Consider the following 15886-nt stretch of genomic DNA (forward strand, 5'->3'; position numbering starts at 1 on the left):
TATAATTTTATAAATTAAACAGAATATATAAACTATCATATCATCTCCAATGGAAAATATTTAAACTATGTTTAGCATCTGTTTGCTCTTTCTAAGACATTTCTGTTGCTGCTATAAAGATTAATGCAATGTTTGTGTAGATGCCATATTATTAGTAAGAAAAAATGCTGTACACCTTTGAAGTAACTAACACAATGGACTTATTTAATGAGTATTGTCCTCTGTCTAGAGTTTTCTTGTTAAAAGCATTGCAGACTGAAGCCCTATTTAAATGAATAAATGTTAAAAGAATAAAACTGTCAAAACGATGGATTACTTTTGCACCAAACTAAAATGTACATTCAAGCAGCAAAACTCTCAAATGAATAACCATTAAAAGAATAAATGTGTCAAAAGAATAAATTTCCTCTGCACTGCACCAAAGCAAATTATTTACAGTTAGGGGAGAACATTTTGAAATCAACGAAGAAAAGTATTAAAAGAACACATTTATGCTAGACCCTGAGGTTATGTATCATCAACCCTTTCAGCAACATCACAACAGTTTTATATCTGAATTTTCTCACTCAGAGCCAGTTTACTGCCATGCAATTAGTGACTTCCAAGTCTTTACACTCTTAATTCTTGACACACATGAATAAACACTTGCACAGCAAAAAGAGATGTGATTTCTGAATTTTGTTCCCAGACATAGGGTCCAAACACCTGCAGGACAATGACATTATGACCTTTGTTCTTAATGTCTATCACAAAACTGAGAAATTTAGTATTGTTTTTTCTGAACCCCAACTGATAACAAGCAGCTCTTTTCCATGCTGATACACTTCTTTTAATAAGATAAAAGATAAATTCCCTACCCATGGGGAACTGAATTACTCCTTGGCTTAACACTGGTACTTAAGATCACCAAAAGTGACTCTGCTTAACCTGACTGTATGTCTCCAATTAATTTAAAATTTTCTCATTAGTCCCTGTGTTGATCACCTAGTATTGATTTTCTCCCACTTTAGTCTTAAACTGTAAGATCTTTAGGAGTAAGTCAACTTTTTTTTTTAATTTTATTACTTCAGATACTGTTAGGATTGGGAGCAGAACACACAAAACTTATGTTTCTATGTTGTTCTGGTGATGCAGTGTTCTGAACTTTTGGCAGATGTGACTAGATGTGGGTTACAGTAAATGTGACTGACAGTGTTTGCATGCTATCACACATCAACATTTAAACCCTCACTTAAGTCAAGCAAACAAGAAAATGAGAACAATTTCAGTATAGTTTGAAGGAATGGAAACAACAGTATTTGTTTCTTACAGAATTGTCATTTTCATTGAAGTAATTTGGCATGCTGAAAACGGAACTAAAAGACTTGGATTCTCTCTATGTCCCCTTGGATAACAAAAATAAACTTTAAATGCTTTCTTTAAGAGCAGACACAAGGAATGTAAACGTCATCTCCCTAAGAAAACCTTTGTAATATGAGAAAAATATAAATTAGAAAAAGTAAGGCTAATATAGAAAGCCTATCAGAAATGGCCAGCTGTTACACAAATTGTGTGTATTTTATCATTACAAGTTATATAGACATGAAAAGCAGTGGTTTTCATGAAGGAAAAAATGTATGCAGAGAATTGATATTCCTGAGGGTTTTCTGTAAGAGAGCAGAAGTTAAGTGCTAAAAATCTCTAGTAATGCAACCTATATATTATAAATTTGTGTTTAATTTAAAGGTTGGGGAAACTTTTGGAGGTGATAGATAATACTGTTGATGTGAAATCTTAACTTGGGATAGAAAATATCTTTCCTTCTAGTGCTCTACTATGTTCAACATTTTGAAAACTGGTCTTTTCTTTGAGATACTTATATTAGCTTTTGTGTTCAGAATTTTAAACATTCCTCTCTTCACTCTGAACAGCTACTTAATTTTTGATTCTTTAACTGAAAAGTACAGGTTCTGGTAAAGATGGCCTTTTCAGAGATTTTATCTAGTCACTTTGGTCCAAAATATTGAAAACGATTCAATGCTTAGTGAAACACTTCAATTTGTACTTTAAAAGGTGTAACCTGACTTCAGTTTCTTTTTAACAAAGTGAAAACGGAAGAGAAGGCAGAATATTTTATTTCAAAATGTCAGTTTTTTTAGTTTTGCTTTAATTTTCATTAATGCTATTTCTAAATGCTAAAGGATACAAGAAAAATTGGATTTTGTTTAAAATTAGTCTTATTTTCCCCCTTTTTTTACTTCCGTGGATTAACTGAAAATATTTTTATGTTGTTTGAACCATAGCTTCCTTTTCTTCTAGAAAGGAAAATAAAGTAACACATTAAACCTGGAAAACATGAATGTATTTGAAAAACAATTCATCCACTTTTTAACATTCTGGTATTGTAAAGAAATTTTAAATAAATGTTGTCCATGAATGAATAATTAGTCATTTAAAAGTGTTTCTTTTATTTGTTTTTAACGAAATCTTAGGTGGTTTTTAATTTTTTTTATGTGTTTTCTGATTATTACAAACAGAAACAACAGATTTTTAATTTTGTAATGTGCTTCATTTTTTGTGTAGAACAGAACTATTTGGCAGCCAAGGTTATAGTTGATGATAGCATTTCTGTAGAAAAGCAGTTCTGTAGAAAAACAGTAGCTAGATTTAGTTCCTGTAATTCACTTTTATGTAGGTGAGATAGAAGGAAGACAAAGTGAAGCAGGAGCCCAATTACTCCCATTTTTCAGAGTAAGAAATGATAATACCAGGTGTTCAAATTGACAGAGAAGTTTCTGATAAGAAACCGAGTCCAGATTTCCCAAGTCACAGCTCCATTTTTAATAAAAGTGCCTTTCTTATTCTGCTTGGATCCTGCATTCGTGAAGATATATTCCATGAGGATCTTTTAAAACATTCTGTATGATTTCTGAAACATTTGCTCAAATAAAGCAAAAAGAAAACAAAATGCTACACTTCTGAGGAGTTGAATTATTAAACTTCAGTTTAGCCCTTAAGAAAATGTTTGCTCGAGATATAGTTACTATTTATTTATTTCAAAGCTATTTATATCTTTTACCATACTGATACAGTTTGAAAGACAAATACTAGCTGTGGAAAAAGAGGGTAAAAAGGTTTGTTGCCAGCTTGTCACAGCTTCCTAATGTGAAGACCAAAGCAATAACACATTTTTCTTTTCAATTTTTTTTTTTTCTTTTTATGCATACATAAATATATGCATGTATCCTTCCACACAGACCTGGGAAACAGAGAGATGTTAAGTGAAAACCTTTTCCATGTGTGAAAGACACCAACTGGTCTCATGATCTGTATTTCTTCCATTAACATTTTCCTCTGTATTTTTAGTACTTGTAATTTAAGAGGAGATTCTGAATATCCTCCAGATTATCACCCCCAGGTCTGAAATCTCAAATGCTGTGGCATATATGCCAGCTTTCCTGGTGTGCTTTTTAACAGCACTTCTGTTCGGACTCTTTGTCAATAGGTGCATATTAATTTGGGCCTGCAATATTACATGTGAGTAGTCAATTTCAAATATAAACATGCAGTCAACAATTATCATCTACTTTATCTTCTTCATCTGTTTCTCCCTGTGGAGGCACATTTTCTGAAATGACTTCATTTGCCCATGAAATAATGTCCTAATGTTAAAAACTGAACAAAAATAATTATGATAATAGCAAAAGTGGAAACTTATTTTCCACAGGTGTCTAAAAAAAGATCCAAAACCTGACCACTAGCAGCAACAAAGATCCCCTAAAAAAACCCAGCCTAAAACATGTTGTTGTCAGGACAAGTTTTCCTTGTAATAACACAAAGAAATATTAGCTGAGAATAAGTGTGGCTTAATGAAATATAAGGACTTATTAAAAATAAATCCTGTGCACAATCTGATACTAATTGAGTGCATTATACTGTTACCTCATAAAATCAAGCCTTCATGTCTGATTAGCAGGTTAAACTTTGATTCTACTCAATTTCCCTCTCTCCATGTTTCCCCATGAATAGACAATGTAATTCATGCTTTGCCCCCAGGCTTCAAATGCCCGACTGCCGTAGTGGAATGCCAGACATGTCTAAATTCATGTTACTGGCTCTTTTCACCTTGTGGACCTGTAAAATATGTATCAAGGCTACACGTGACTGAAATGCAGCAGCTGGCTATAAGTTAGATGTGCCAGAAAATTGCAGTATTATCCATTCCAATGAAAGCATATATGAAATGCAATCATGTTAACTAAATGTGGACTAAGTAACAAGATTAGGGTTTAATGAAATAATTAAAGCATGCGAAAACCTGTTTATTACTCTGATGATTTCCTTATATCATCCCAAGCCTTGCTTCCATGGGTATTTTAAATAATGGACTGATATAAAATGTTGTTACTATCTTGGGGAAGAAGTGATAAAGTAAGTGAGGTGTGGGGAGTGAAAAAGACTTTAGTCTCCAGCCAAGTTAGCAGATGCCATTAAATTAAAGATGCTGATTGTCATTTAAGTACAAAATAATGGCAGCAGAATCACACATTTGATATCTCTGTGTGTTGTCTATGCAGCTACTATTCACCTCTGTGGATCATGGCTCTCCTCTGAGCACACTGTCACACTCACCTTCTCTGCTGGGAGACTGATAGCTCTGGATGTTTTCCAGTGCATCCTGTCTTTTTTACTTGTAGAGCACGTCTAACACCACTGCAAAGGGCCAGGTTAGTCTGCTAGGTCATGAGGAGGAGGTTGATACCATATTCCTTCTAAAGAATAATGTCCTTACATATGCACTCTATTAAGATTTTAGATCTGTGATGTTGGAACTGAAGCCCATGGTAGTAAAGGTTTTGCCTTGAAGCTTTCAGATAAAAAAAAACAAGGTACAGAGATATTCTGAAAAAGAATACATAATTGAGTAGTACACGAAGATATTAATTTGCTAATTTGGAAAGCCATCTATGAATAGCCATACCCAATGAACACTGATACTAACTTTCTTGTTCCTTTGACTATGGTATTTGAAAACAACCACAAAGATGACAATTCACATTGACAGACTTGTCTGAGACAATAGAAGGAGACCGACAAGATTTAAGACCTAAGGCACCTCTGTAGCTATTCAGGAATAGCTAGAAATCAGGAAGAATCATAGAATCATAGAAACATAGAACTACAAGGTTGGAAGGAACTACAAGATCATCTTGTCCAACCATTCTTCCATTATCATTACTACCACAAGCCACTTAACCATATCTTGGAACTCCTCATCCAGATGTCTCTTGAACACTGCCAGGGACGGCGACTCCACGACCTCCCTGGGCAGCCATTCCAGTGACTGACCACTCTCTGAGAGAAAAAGCTTTTCCTTATGTCCAATCTAAATCTCCTCTGGTACAACTTGTGGCCATTTTCTCGGGTCCTGTTTGTTATCTGGGAGAAGAGGCCAAAGCCCTCACCACCACCTCCCTTCAGGAAGTTGTAGGAAGAAGCGGATGCCTGATTGAAGCAAATTGAAGCCTCTGGCATTTCAAGAATGCCATAAAGATTTATAAACAGCAAGCCATTTACACGTGTAACACACTGATATATTTGTTTTCTTGGTTTTGTTTGCTGTTGTTTTCCTTGCTTTTGGTTTAAAGCAGAGTCTATTGTGTTGTTGTTTTTACTTTACAACTTTTCATAGTTTCCAACAAATTGGAAAGTTATATCTTATTAGTTATGAACAGTGTCTTCTCACTGCCTCTGCAGAATAGAAGTGAGAAACCATTTGTTTTTATATATATATATATATATATATAAACATGTTTTATGTATATGTATACACACACATATATATATTTAAAGAAAAAACTAACAAGATAACACAAAACAAAAACAGCTCACAACAGAAAACAGAATCCAAAGGGTTTTATTAAATAAAGCTCTTTTGAGATTGAGGTGATAACAACTAACTTCTGCTGTATCACACTGTGCTAAACAGCACACCCAATAAACTGAACTTCAATTTCTCCAAAGACTGTTAAGTTGTTTTACTGGCACCTGCCTGGAATTCAGTGTCACACTACAAAATGCTTCCTTCTAATGTGACAATTGTGCAGCTGTAACTCTGGTAATAAAAAAAAAAGTGTTTCTAACTGGAAAGCTAAAAGTGCAGATAAACACTGAGTGTGGCCTTTTCTTATTTGAGCTTATATGTGACTGACCTTTCATTTGAGAAGACCTGCATTATTATCAGCAATAGGTCTGCTTGTCAGGAAGAGTCCTGTGTACTTAGAAATTGTTGCAACTTTTGTTAACGACTCTGTTTCTCCAGATGGCAACAATAGTGGAGCCTTACTCAGAAAAGAGTACTAATCACTGGGCAAAAAATACATTGCACAATGCATGTTTCATCCCTTCCTCAGTTTTTTTCATGATCATAAGTATGACTTGTTTTCATGGTTTTGTGATTTTTGGTTTTCAGTATTCCACATCATGACATCATGTAGTGCACTGGGAGAAAGCTTTAATGCTCCAATTCCAGATACCTGTCCCTGTACATTGCAGAAGTCATGGGATCTGGCCCCTCTTGGTTGGACGCCCTCTTACTGCCTTGCAGTGGGAGCTGGAGGGTGCTTTCCTAGCTGTACCAAACTTTTCAGGTTTGACTCGGTCTTGGGAACTCTCTCTCTTCTATTTTATTTGATTTATTATTCCAATATCATAATCATAAAATAAGTTTTCCTCCATAGATTGTTGTCGCTGTTTTGTTATTTTTTCCTTCCTTGAGTCCAGCTCCCATCTCCCTATTTCTTTTCCGTTTTCCTTCCCATTTTGTGGGGCCGGGGGGCCCAGGAGCCTACTGCCCCCCTGTCACAGGCATTGATTGATCTAGTTAACTCCATGACACCTATTACTAAATTTTTACAGAGGTAAAGCTGTATTTATTGTCCAAAGGAGTGCTTAAAACTGGGTGTACATGAAGACCTTAACAAGAGCTGCTCGAAAATGTTTTAGTAAAATCAGACTTCGGTAAAAACAGGCAAAGAAGAAAAAGGAACTTAAAAACATGGTAGGTGGATAAAAATCAGTTATAAGTTTTTTATATATATATATGTATATATATATAAGTATATATATAACTTACAGTCACATTTTATATACAATGTATGTAGTACAAGGTATTTCAAATTAAGCAGCATTCCATGGCTTACCTAACTCACTGGAAAAAGGTTTCAATGTATCTTCAAGGAGAGAAGCTATGAGAGGTAATGGGGAAGAGGCTGCTTGGGAGGAGTTGTATGAAGGGACTGAGAAGGACCCTGCAGTTGATGGTCAGTGGAAGAATGTCAGAAGGTATGCAGTAAAAAGAGAAGGATGAAGTATAAAGTAGAATCATAGAATCACAGAATCACCAAGGTTGGAAAAGCTTCAAAGAGGATCTGCTGCACGAAGTTTCCCAGCACAGAGATGATACTGATAATAAACACTAATAAAGAGAACATTAAGGATGTTAAACAGAATGGACCTCCAGGGAATGCTACTCATGTCTGGTTGCCAGATGGATTTAAATCCATTCACCACCACCCTCTAGGCTCAGCCCTCCAGTCAGTTCTTTACCCAGCAGAGTATACCTGTCCAAGCCACAGGCTGCCAGCTTCCCCAGGAGAATACTGGGAGATGATGTTAAAGGCTTTGCTGGAGTCTAGGTAGACCATGTTGACAGACTTTCCATCATCCAACAGGTAGGTCATTAAATCATAGAAAGAGATCAGGCTAATTAGCAGGATCTGTCTGTCATGAATCCATGCTGACTGGGCCTGATATCCAGATGTCCTATAATCTCACTCAGGATGACCATTCCATAACCATGAGCAGAACCATTGATAGATGGTAAAATGCAGTTTGACAGTCACCTCCGCCAGCTTCCTCAGCACCCTCAGGTGGATCTCATTTGGCCCCAAGGACTTTAGGCAGGCCAGGAGAAGTAGAAGGCTTCTGCTTTCACTTGAATCGTGGGAGGCTTATTCCAGATCATGGGTAAAGTACCCTGAGGATAATTGGTCTGAATTTGAAAGATAGATGTGAAGAAACTTACCCATAGGGACTCTTACCTATAGAAACTCAACCTTATCATTCGTAGCCCTGAGCTCAAAAGCATCAAAACACTCTCTAATATAGAGAGCTATGCCCCCATATCTCATTCCTTGCCTTTCCCTTCTGAAGAGCTTTTAGTAATCCATTGCAGCATTCCAGTTGCAGGAGCAACCCCACCATGTTTGTGCAATGGCAACTAAGTCATGATTTGCCTGCTGTACTATGACTTCCAGCTCCTCCTGTTTGTTGCCCATGCTGTGCGCACTGATTTAGATGCACTTCAGCTGCGGCATTTGCCTCATCCTCAAACACACCATCATCCCCCTAGGCTCATCTCTAGTGAGCTCATTTTAACCCCTTCATATCTAGTTTAGAACCCTCTCGACCAGCCCTGCCAGCTCCTGGTCTAGGATCATTTCTGCCTTTGAGACAGCTGAGACCCATCTGCAGCCATCAGGCCAGGAGCCAAGTCCATGATTGAAAACAAACAAACAAACAAACAAAATCCCCACAATTTCACCAGCCTCTCTGCCACATATTTATGAATGGATTTTTCTCATCCTCCCAGTATCCCTCACTACCACTGAAGAGATAGAGAAAAATACCACCCGTACTCCTGCTCCATCAACTAACTGCCCCAATGCCCTGAAATCCATTTTGATAACCCTCAAGCTTCTCTCAGTTACTTTATCATTTCCAGCTTGAACTATCAGTAAAGGGTGGTAATCAGAAGATTGAACTAGACCAGAATTTTTTCGTAATCTCTCTCACTGGGCCTCCAGGGAGGCTGTGCACCTCTACAGGTAGGGTCTGGTTGCCATATAGGGCCCTCCATTCCCCTCATAATGGGGGGTGTTTACAACAATTATCCTTCTTTCTTTCTTGGCAAAGGCAGTCTTGAAGTGTGTAGTAGACTACCCTACCCTAGACAATCTCCTGTGTGGACCTACTGCATTTGCACTTCCCTGTCCCTCAAGTTCCAGAGCCTCAAACCTATAGCAGACATGTACCTGGAAAAGCTAGGTAGATAGAGAGGGGATATCTGTGATGCTAAGCTGGGACTTCCACATCTCCTTCTTTCTTAGATCTCCTCCCTCTGACAGATAGTGGAAGGGTGAGGGGTCCAGTTTGAGGTATATCATCCCTGTGCCTTTCTCACAGGTATCATAGGGATTTACTCCATCAGTATCTCTCCTGCTTATACTCCCTGATGCTCCTTAATTTCTCTACCTCCTCCTTGAGCTCTGCTGTCTTGAGCAGATCGTCCAGCTGCTTACAGCTCATGTAGGTGGTATCCCTGCTGTCCCTGATATTAACAACAGGTTAAGTCACTCCCTGCAGCCTGACATTTGGGGCATGTGCTCTATATGAATTGCCACATTCTTTTTGGTAAGAGCTTGCTGTATAGTGGAAACCATCTCCAGATTTGCTGTGCAGGAGGCAGCCAATAAGTGAGCCAAAATGAAGGTAGCCTGGATGAAGTAAGACAGCAGGGAATTAGGTCATTTGGAATTTATGTAAATTAAACATTGTTCCTGTAGATAAAACAAATTATTCTGCACGAGTATTATCCTGGAGCAATGTTGACTCAACACAGATTGTACCATTGAAAAGAGAATAGTACCATCATTATATTAAAGCAGTTCTTGTTTCTGGTAGTCCTGAAAAATCAACCTTTTTATCTCTTTACCTGCTTCATTGGTTCTGATCATGCGGGATGGTGCACTTGGGTCTCCAGTCCCAATTTTGTTGGTTGCTACAACTCTAAACTCATACTCCACCCAAGGGTTCAGTTCAACAGCCATAGCAGACTCCATGTCTCCACTTATCACATCAGGAACTGCAGACAGTGAAAAAATGTACAGGTCGCTCAGAAAGTTGAAGCTCACATGCAGTGTTTCAGTGGCAAATGTGTATGACCATTAGATATGACAGATATTAAGGATCAAATATGTTAGAAATCAGAGGGTTTTTTTTTTTTTACAATGTGTTACTCCTGAAAAGGCAAAGAATAAAAGGAAGAGGGGAGAGATTTCTGCTTATTCACAACTGCATAACTCAGGAGTCTTTGTGTTGTCCTTTTATAGATGTTGCTAAGTAACATGAAAGGAATAAAAATAATTTAAAAAAAATTGTTGGTTTTAAATTACCATTGTTATTTCAAGAGTATCTATAGTTGCTGCTGGTTATTATTGTCACAGAGCAGAAGTTTTGAAGCCTGTGCTATTTTAAAGTTATTCTCACCTGTTTTTACTGTCTGCCAGCCAAGAGAAAATGGACTGCGAGCTTGCAGGTTGTAGAGGGAGATCGGGCTGTGATTGTCTGCCCCAGGACTCCAGGAGAGTGTTGCTGTGGTGTCTGTAATTTCCTCCACTATTACAACCCCTGGGGGACCAGGAGGACCTAGAAATAAATTGGAATAATCAAACAAAGCACACCATCATCATTGCTGAACAGTAATAGTACAGGAGAGATATTCTGTAGTGTGTTCAATACCCATGAAATACAGGAGTTAAAATGAAAACTACTACATCATGGTGATAGCTTGTATAGAAGAATTTCTACTGGCAAACTGTGATTGTTTCTACTCTTTAAATGTTATGCAGGTAGAAGCAATTAACCTGTCAGAGTGACAGCAGAAGAACTAGGAATAGAAACAGATTTTTATAAAATCGTGTTGTAATTGTTCTGAATGTAAAATTGAAGGAAAAAACAAAGAATCTAGGCTAGATTGAACAGTCATAATCACATCTCTTTGTGTGAGAATTCTCAGCAGAAGAAGTAAATATCAAAATGAAGCAAGGTAGGATGTGTTTTGTAAGGAGAATACTAATAGTGCTAATAACTGAATTAAGAATGCAACATAAAGACTGTTTATCAAATTCACTCATTCAATAAAATAATCTGGACTACTGTCCTTCTGAAAGTCCACTAGCTATTTGGCTGAAAGCTATTGAAAACTGAACCCAAATATTTTTAAGACTGATCTTTACTGTGATTCCTTTAAAAACAAACAAAATCACGCACACAAAAAAAATTCTCATTTGAGAAATTTGACTATTATTTATTCCACTTTGCTATACTTAATAAGAGAAGTTTTTAAGTCATGTGACTTCTCCAATACGTAAAGCCTTTTGTAATAAATATAAATTTGCAATGAAAACTTGCCTATAACTTCCTCCCTACCCCTAGTTTTCTCCTTTAATTCTTCCTGATATTGATCTTAATCATGTTTTAAAACATTGTCCATTTGCACTTGCCAAATCAAATCAGAGGCAAGTTTTCCCTGATAAAGGATCCTTTTTTTGCAGCTGTTGGAAACAGATGTTTATGGGGAAAGACACATCTCTGTTATGGGCAAATGCAGGATAAAAATCTCTCTTGTGATTTCCTGTACTTAAAACTTACACAAATCCAGGACAGGACTCAATACTTCTAATGCTACTTAATTAAAATAATGATTTGATTAATAGCTATAATTAATTATGAAAAATCTGAATATTTTTGGCATCCAATTTTTTCCCAGGCTCCTCTTGTTGGAGGCTGAAGTTCTGCTTCTGCATAGATGGAAATCTGTAAAATCAGAAACGCACTGTCGATTTTCTCCAAAAATGAACATGGAGGAAAGGTAATGATGAAAACACTTTTATTAAGAAAAAGAAACTGGCTGCATTTCTGGGGAACCCCAATGCTCTTTGCATGTGTCAGACTTTCTTCTAAAGTTATATTGTAGCAGATCGTTTGGACACCCTCCATTCCTTTCCATCATAACTGTAAGGTACCATGAGTAGTGTGGTTCAAGCGGAGCTCAGGAACTATGGATAAGAGAGGTAGATTCTCAGGTGTGGTTTCAACATTTGATGTTGCAGTTGTAGCCAGGATTGCTGAACTCACCATTATGTATGTATGTATCTACCTATCTATCTATCAACCCATGTACCTACCTACATATTTATTTGTCTGTTTTGCTATTTTATGCAACCAAATCTTTTTCTGGATAGAATCCTTTAACTAAAAACAGTCTTACATATAAAAAGAGTGTTTATGTGAACTACAACAACATTTTGTTCCGATGTTTTTTAATAATTCAACTCCATAGTTTTAGAGTGAAGCAGACATTGAATTATTGAAGTAATAAAGCAAGTTATACTTTTCACTTTTCTGTGTTTACTTGTTAATAACCTACAAGCCATGAATGAACATTAAAATATTGGTAACATAGCACTTATGAGAATAAAAGCAACAAAATAGTCACATAATAATCTTAAAAAACAAAACAAAACAAAACAAACAATGAACAGAATTCATTGAAGTTTACTATAGATGTATGAATGGCGAAATACTCTATGAAATATATGTTTGCAGTAGCCAAGAATACTGCACTGGGCTATGGGAAGAACAATGCTTTCCCCCTCCAAGGATGGTGAGCAGATCCCATTTCCAGGAGTTTCTTTATTTCTTTGCTCTGCTTGCTTAGCACACTTTGAATTGCTGCTGTCAGTGCTCTTTATGTCCAGTCCAGTATAAGATGATGATTCACCTTATACCCCCTTATGACTCTTGGCCTTCTGAAGTCCTGTAGCAGACCAACAAAATACAATTTACATTTACTCTGGAATTGTCTCAAATATCTGCAGGACAAAACCATCACCATCAGGACAAGCTAAAGGCTGAAGATGCGGTCAGAGAAGGAAGCCTTGTGTAGATAAGATGGCTTGACTGCAATCTTGATGATGAACTTGTTGACAGAAAACGCTGATGGCAAACTCATTGACTATGAAGGCTATGAATCTAAGAAGCATAAAAGGATGCACAAGAGAATCTCAGGGGTATTTCAAGGCCTCAGGACCTTCTGAGCTTCAGAACTTTTGGATGAGTGCTCTTGCAGAAAGAGACACACTTATTGGCTGGACCAATGCTAGAGCACGGACTTCTGTTCTCCTTCTCTGTCCTGTCTATCTTTCTTCATCCACTTCTCTGCCTCTCCATTTTTTGTTCTTCCCACATGAAGTTATCAAGTAATGCAAGACGTACTTCAGTTTCCCATAAATTCATAAATGTAAGTGTGCCAGTATTTTTAAGATAATTGTAGTACAGAGATTCTGAATAAAACTGATGATTGTATTTGGATCCTGAGTGATGTTTTTGCTTTAAACTAATTGAGGAAGGAGGACTTGTGAATCTGGTCTCTCCTCCCTCAATTAATAGGTGGGATGTGATAAGACCCCCCTTCATTTGCAGTTGAAAGGTCTTGGTTTTCCTTCTGTGAGAAAACATGACTGAAAGCTGACTGACCCACATGACATCCTGGTCAACAAATTGGAGAAAAATGGATTTGATGGATGTACAACTTGCTGGATAAAAAACTGGCTGGATGGTTGCACTAAGGGAGTTGTGTCAACTGCTCAGTGTCCAAGTGGAGACTGGTGATGAGTGGCATTCTTCAGGCATCAGTTCTAGGACCATTAAACATCTTTGTAGGTGTCATGGACAGGGGGATAGACTTCAGCGAGTTTGCAAACACCAAACTGAGTGGTGCAGTTGACACGTTTGAGGGAAGGGATGCCATCCAGAGGGACCTGGACAGTCTTGAGAGGTGGGCCTATGCCGTTCTCATGAAGTTCAACATGCTAAATGCAAGGCCATGCACCTAGGTTGGAGAAATCCCAAGGACAAATATAGGCTGGGCAGAGAATGGCTTGAAAGCAGCCCTGAGGAGGAGGATTTGAGGGTTCTGGTTGATGAAAAACTTAGAATGAGTTGGTAATGTGTGCTTGTAGCCCAGATGACCAGCTTTGTCTTGGGTTGCATCAAGAGAAGTGTGACAGCTGGTCAAGGGAGATGATGAGCGATGGATTCTTTAAACAGAATGAGAGTAGATTGAGACCAGATATAAGGAAGAGATTCTTTAATATGAGATTGGTGAGACACTGGAACAGGGCGCCTCCCCCTGGAAGGCATTATAGGCCAGGCTGGATAGGGCTTTGAGCAACCTGGTCTAGTGGGAGGTTAGAACTAGATAATTTTAGAAGTCCCTTTCTTAAATCTTAAAACTTAAATCACTCTGTGATTCTGTGTTTCTAAAGATGTGTTGTCTGCACTCCTCCATTCTTGCCATATATTTGCTCTTCTCCTGGTGGGATGCACCAGGTCAACCCTTTATCTCAAAATAGTAAATCCTGGGGCCAATTTAATAAAGGAGGGAGGTCTTCAATCTTCATCATCTATTGTTTCAGGCTCTCTGCTGATGTAGGAAAATGCTAGCGAAATATTTATTTGTAGCCATGGGGTAAATATTAAAGGAAAGCTGGGATTCTGATACAATCATATGCTTTTACTGAGTTGGAGCCCAAGGCCAAGAATTATAACATGCTTCCAAGCACAAATAAAATTAAAAGAAAATATTTTAGTACTTTCTCTCTTCAACAATATTTCTTCCACGTACACTGAATATTACTGAAGAGTTTCTAGCCACGCTATTATAGGAAATAGAACAAGTTTCTTACTTATATAAAAATACATAAAATATATTTATGCGGATGTCTCCTGCTAAATTCTTGATATATTTTGTTGCAGGAGTTCTCTCATGTTTTTTAAACCTTTCAAATGCATTCCTAGTCATGACAATGTGTCATTATGCTTTCTGAGATGTGTGCTCTTACACAGTCTGTAGGACGACTGCTAAAAAGCATTTCCATTTCCAACAGCAGGCACTCTTGAAAGCGGATTAATAAGGGACAAAAGCCTCTGTGATAACAAATGTATGAGAGTTAGCCAGGACCTGAGTGCTATGCAGATGTCACTCATTTTTATAGAAATCTCATTAAATTTTATGCTTGGGTGTTATCATTCATGGTGTCAGCTGGAAGGCTAATGCAGAGAAGCGTTTTTCCCAAGGGCTCTGCTATTGTTCAGGATCTCTAAAACAATTTTTTAGTCAAGAATAGCCAATTGGGGAAAAAATGCACTGTCTGCTCAAATGGTTCTCTGGAAACTACACAGAAAATGGCTGGTTGTAAGTGCATCATAATGCAGTTGACCTTCATAGAGAAGATATTTGACGCTGCGATAGGCTCTTATGCAGCTCTAGGAACATTGGAAAGCCAGCGTAAGGATATTAGTCAGTTATCTTCTTTCAGAGCAGTTCCATGGATGGATGCTTCATTTCAGGACATACATATATACATTTCGGCGAATGTATTTTATGTGTTTTTTTATTGTTGGGATTATCATCCTGAGAGGTCCTTTAGATTACTTCCCATGATTCAGTGTTAACATGAGAGTTCCTCAAAGACTATTACCAATAATAACTCTAGTAATTCAGAGAGTCAGTGCTCTTTTCCTGTGAATCCCAGGATATACATTGATTTATTCCACTGCACTCTGATCAAGATAATTCTTACTTTTACCAAACTAATAAAAAGTCTGATGTGTAACATTTCATGAATATAGAATTCTTGACCTGAAGGTTTTACTTTCTGAGTGACAAAGTGTAATAGCTTGTCATTAAGAAGACAATAGGTTAAAGAAAAGAGGAAGAGAAAGGGTAATAAATACAGAATAATGGAAAAAGTACAAGACAAACAGGAGCCGGACTGTTTCTTGTAGCATAAATCCATAATGCTGTGTCCACCTACAGCTCTCCATATATTGATGAACAAGAGGATGGATTGAAAGTGTAATTTGTCATGAATGCAATGGGCACTAAAGCTACATTCTCAGCCTCGTTCCTACAAATGTGGTGTATTCAAGTGGTAAGACAGCTACATAAAGACTTGGGAGGATGGAGAAGTCATAATCCAACTTGACTAGGACAAGCAAG

At 37.5% G+C, this 15886-nt stretch overlaps 1 protein-coding gene across 8 annotated transcripts in view; it reads right to left on the reverse strand.

Annotated features, from left to right (window-relative positions):
• Nucleotides 1-15886, reverse strand: part of CNTN5 (contactin 5) — a 597686-nt gene that overhangs the window by 29016 nt on the left and 552784 nt on the right. For all 8 annotated transcript variants that reach the window (XM_048937197.1, XM_048937242.1, XM_048937259.1 and 5 more), the window contains 2 exons: nucleotides 10309-10467; nucleotides 9755-9904 (listed from right to left, as the gene is read on the reverse strand). In XM_048937197.1, the coding sequence (XP_048793154.1) occupies nucleotides 9755-9904; nucleotides 10309-10467 (309 nt within the window). The remainder of the gene's footprint in view (nucleotides 1-9754; nucleotides 9905-10308; nucleotides 10468-15886) is intronic.

This window comes from Lagopus muta, chromosome 1 (genome assembly GCF_023343835.1).
Source record: "Lagopus muta isolate bLagMut1 chromosome 1, bLagMut1 primary, whole genome shotgun sequence".
Classification (NCBI taxonomy): domain Eukaryota; kingdom Metazoa; phylum Chordata; class Aves; order Galliformes; family Phasianidae; genus Lagopus; species Lagopus muta.